At 46.8% G+C, this 2,361-nt stretch overlaps 1 protein-coding gene across 1 annotated transcript in view; it reads right to left on the reverse strand.

The window, feature by feature from the left end:
* The window catches only part of LOC116037180, a 9,902-nt gene extending 7,814 nt beyond the window's left edge, over positions 1-2,088 (reverse strand). The window contains exons 1-3 of the mRNA XM_036001126.1: positions 1,553-2,088; positions 610-805; positions 224-282 (exon numbers count right to left, since the gene is read on the reverse strand). Coding sequence (XP_035857019.1) covers positions 224-282; positions 610-805; positions 1,553-2,088 — 791 coding nt within the window. The remainder of the gene's footprint in view (positions 1-223; positions 283-609; positions 806-1,552) is intronic.
* Positions 2,089-2,361: the final 273 nt, after the last annotated feature.

Below are 2,361 nucleotides of genomic sequence, written 5' to 3' on the forward strand. Positions count from 1 at the left end.
AGAGAGAGAGAGAGAGAGACAGAGACAGAGAGAGAGAGAGGGAGACAGAGAGAGAGAGACAGGCAGAGAGAGAGAGGGAGACAGAGAGAGAGAGAGAGATTTTGATTTTTAAAGGAACTTTATTTGATCAATGTTCCTCTTCCTGCTCACATACACGGCCATCTTTGATTGGTCCAGGATGAAGTTTAACAGCTGACATTTATATTTTGCAGCTTTACTCTACCTGAACCCCAGGATGAACATGTGTTTGGAGAAGACCTCCCCTACCTTACTGAACACTTTCTCCAACAACAAGAACAACGGAGGCAGACGCACACACTCAGAGTAACAATGAGACACAGTTTCTGTCTCATCACAGTCAGGACATTTGTCCCTAACACCAGGACTAATGACAGACACTAACTTATTGACTGACACTATCCCGTGTAACACTCTCCACTGGAGGTCAGCTACTCTTTTAGTTAACGCTGGTTTATATAAACTCCTCCACGCAGGTTGGACATCAGCCTCCAAACCCAGATGTCCTCTCCACGGTGTGTCCACCCGTTCATGGAGCTTACTCTTATTTAAACACAGCACCATCATTTTATAAAAACCCTTCCCTTTCACCTCTTTCATCTCTAAAGTGCAGTGCTGTACATCTAAAAAACGACCACCATAGTGATCCAGACATGGACGGACACATAAACCAGGGAAGGAATCATCAGGCTGAGATGTGGTCAGACCACCAGTATATTGCTCCAACATGATGGATTCATGTCGGGACAGTTTGTTCTTCCAGTGGTCCAACAGTTTGGTGATGATCCTGACTAGAGTTTAGATTTTCGGCCCGAGCTCGACTGGACCTCGGGTCGGCTCGGGCCGTTATTTTCCGCCACATCCTCGGGCCGGACCGCGCCTGGGCCGGACCCTTGATCAAGCAATTTTTTTTTTTATTTTTTTATCCATTACCTTATTATCCTATTTGGGTTTGGAGATAGCTATTCCATAATCAGAAATATTATAAATATATATATAGGCTATATAAAAGTAACAAATGTGTACAAAAGTTAGGCTGCAGTTACAAAATGCAGCACTTCATGCGCGGAGTCTCCTCCTCTCGCACGCATCACACCGGGAGCTGGAAGATGTAAAGAAAAAAAGAAAAACAGGAGAATTAACTTTGAGCGAGTGTGGAGGAAAGTCGGAGGTATGGAAGCAGTTTAAACAAGTCGTGGGCAGTGACAACAATATGTTGTTCATCATTGTTTCTTTTTTTTTTTACGTCTCTTCACTCGGATCCACTTGCAATCCGTTCCTTTCTAAACAAACAGCAGTTTACAGCTTCGTCCTTGTTGTATTATTCTAAACAGATTTCTGCAGTTCAAACAACTCTGAATTGTAGTTGAGAACGTCAGTTATAACGGCCCACGTATTAAAAAATTGTCGGGTTTAAATCGGGCTGGGGCTCATAATTACAGTTAATGTTTCGGGCCGGGCCGAGCTCGGACACAACGTGCTCGGGCTCGGGCAGGTTCGGGCTTGATTTTTTGGGCCGATCTAAGCTCTAATCCTGACTGATCTCACCCCCAGAACAGCTGCCAAAGCAGCAGCATTGTCTAGTTTTGGTCCTGTGATGTCCACCACCGTCCCCAGCGTGAGCACCCGTGCTCTGCAGAACGCGTCCGTGATGGCTGAACCAGCCCAGCAGGGGTAATCCAACCGTTCCCCGTACACCACCGGTTCCTGCAGCAGCCAGTGTAAGGAGTCACCTTGCAGCCGTCTCTCCTTAACCAACAGCTTCCACACGGTGAACACGCCTCGATAGAAAGGAGGCAAAGTCTGGACACTCAGCTTCCTCACATCCATTAGGAACAGAGAATCTGACAGAGAGCACCCCTGCCGTACCCCTCTCTGCTCATTAAAAGGTGCAGCCAAACCACCATTAACCTTCAATATACTCACAATGTCTCGGTCCAGGACCTGAATCTGAGCTATGAAACCTGGGCTGAAGCCAAAAGCACTGAGCTTCTGCCACAAATACTGATGTTCAACCCGGTCAAAAGCCTTTTCCTGGTCTATGGAAATAAGACCAGTATCCAGACTCATCAGAGCAACATACAGTTCATTCAGGGACAGTAGATCTTCCAGCACCGTGTTGTTAGCAGCACCCACCTGAGGAAGGCCGTCATAGAAAGAAGCAGCTGACTAAACGTCTTCCACGTACTCCTCTCTGAACAGGTCTTTGTAGAACGAGGTGGCATATCTCCTGATCTCAGGGGTTCCCGTGATCGTACCTCCATCTTCAGAGCGTAGGGAATGGATGATCTTTCTTTGACCATTCTTTCGCTCCAGACCAAAGAAAAACTGCGAGGGGGCATC

This window comes from Sander lucioperca, chromosome 5 (genome assembly GCF_008315115.2).
Source record: "Sander lucioperca isolate FBNREF2018 chromosome 5, SLUC_FBN_1.2, whole genome shotgun sequence".
Lineage (NCBI taxonomy): Eukaryota > Metazoa > Chordata > Actinopteri > Perciformes > Percidae > Sander > Sander lucioperca.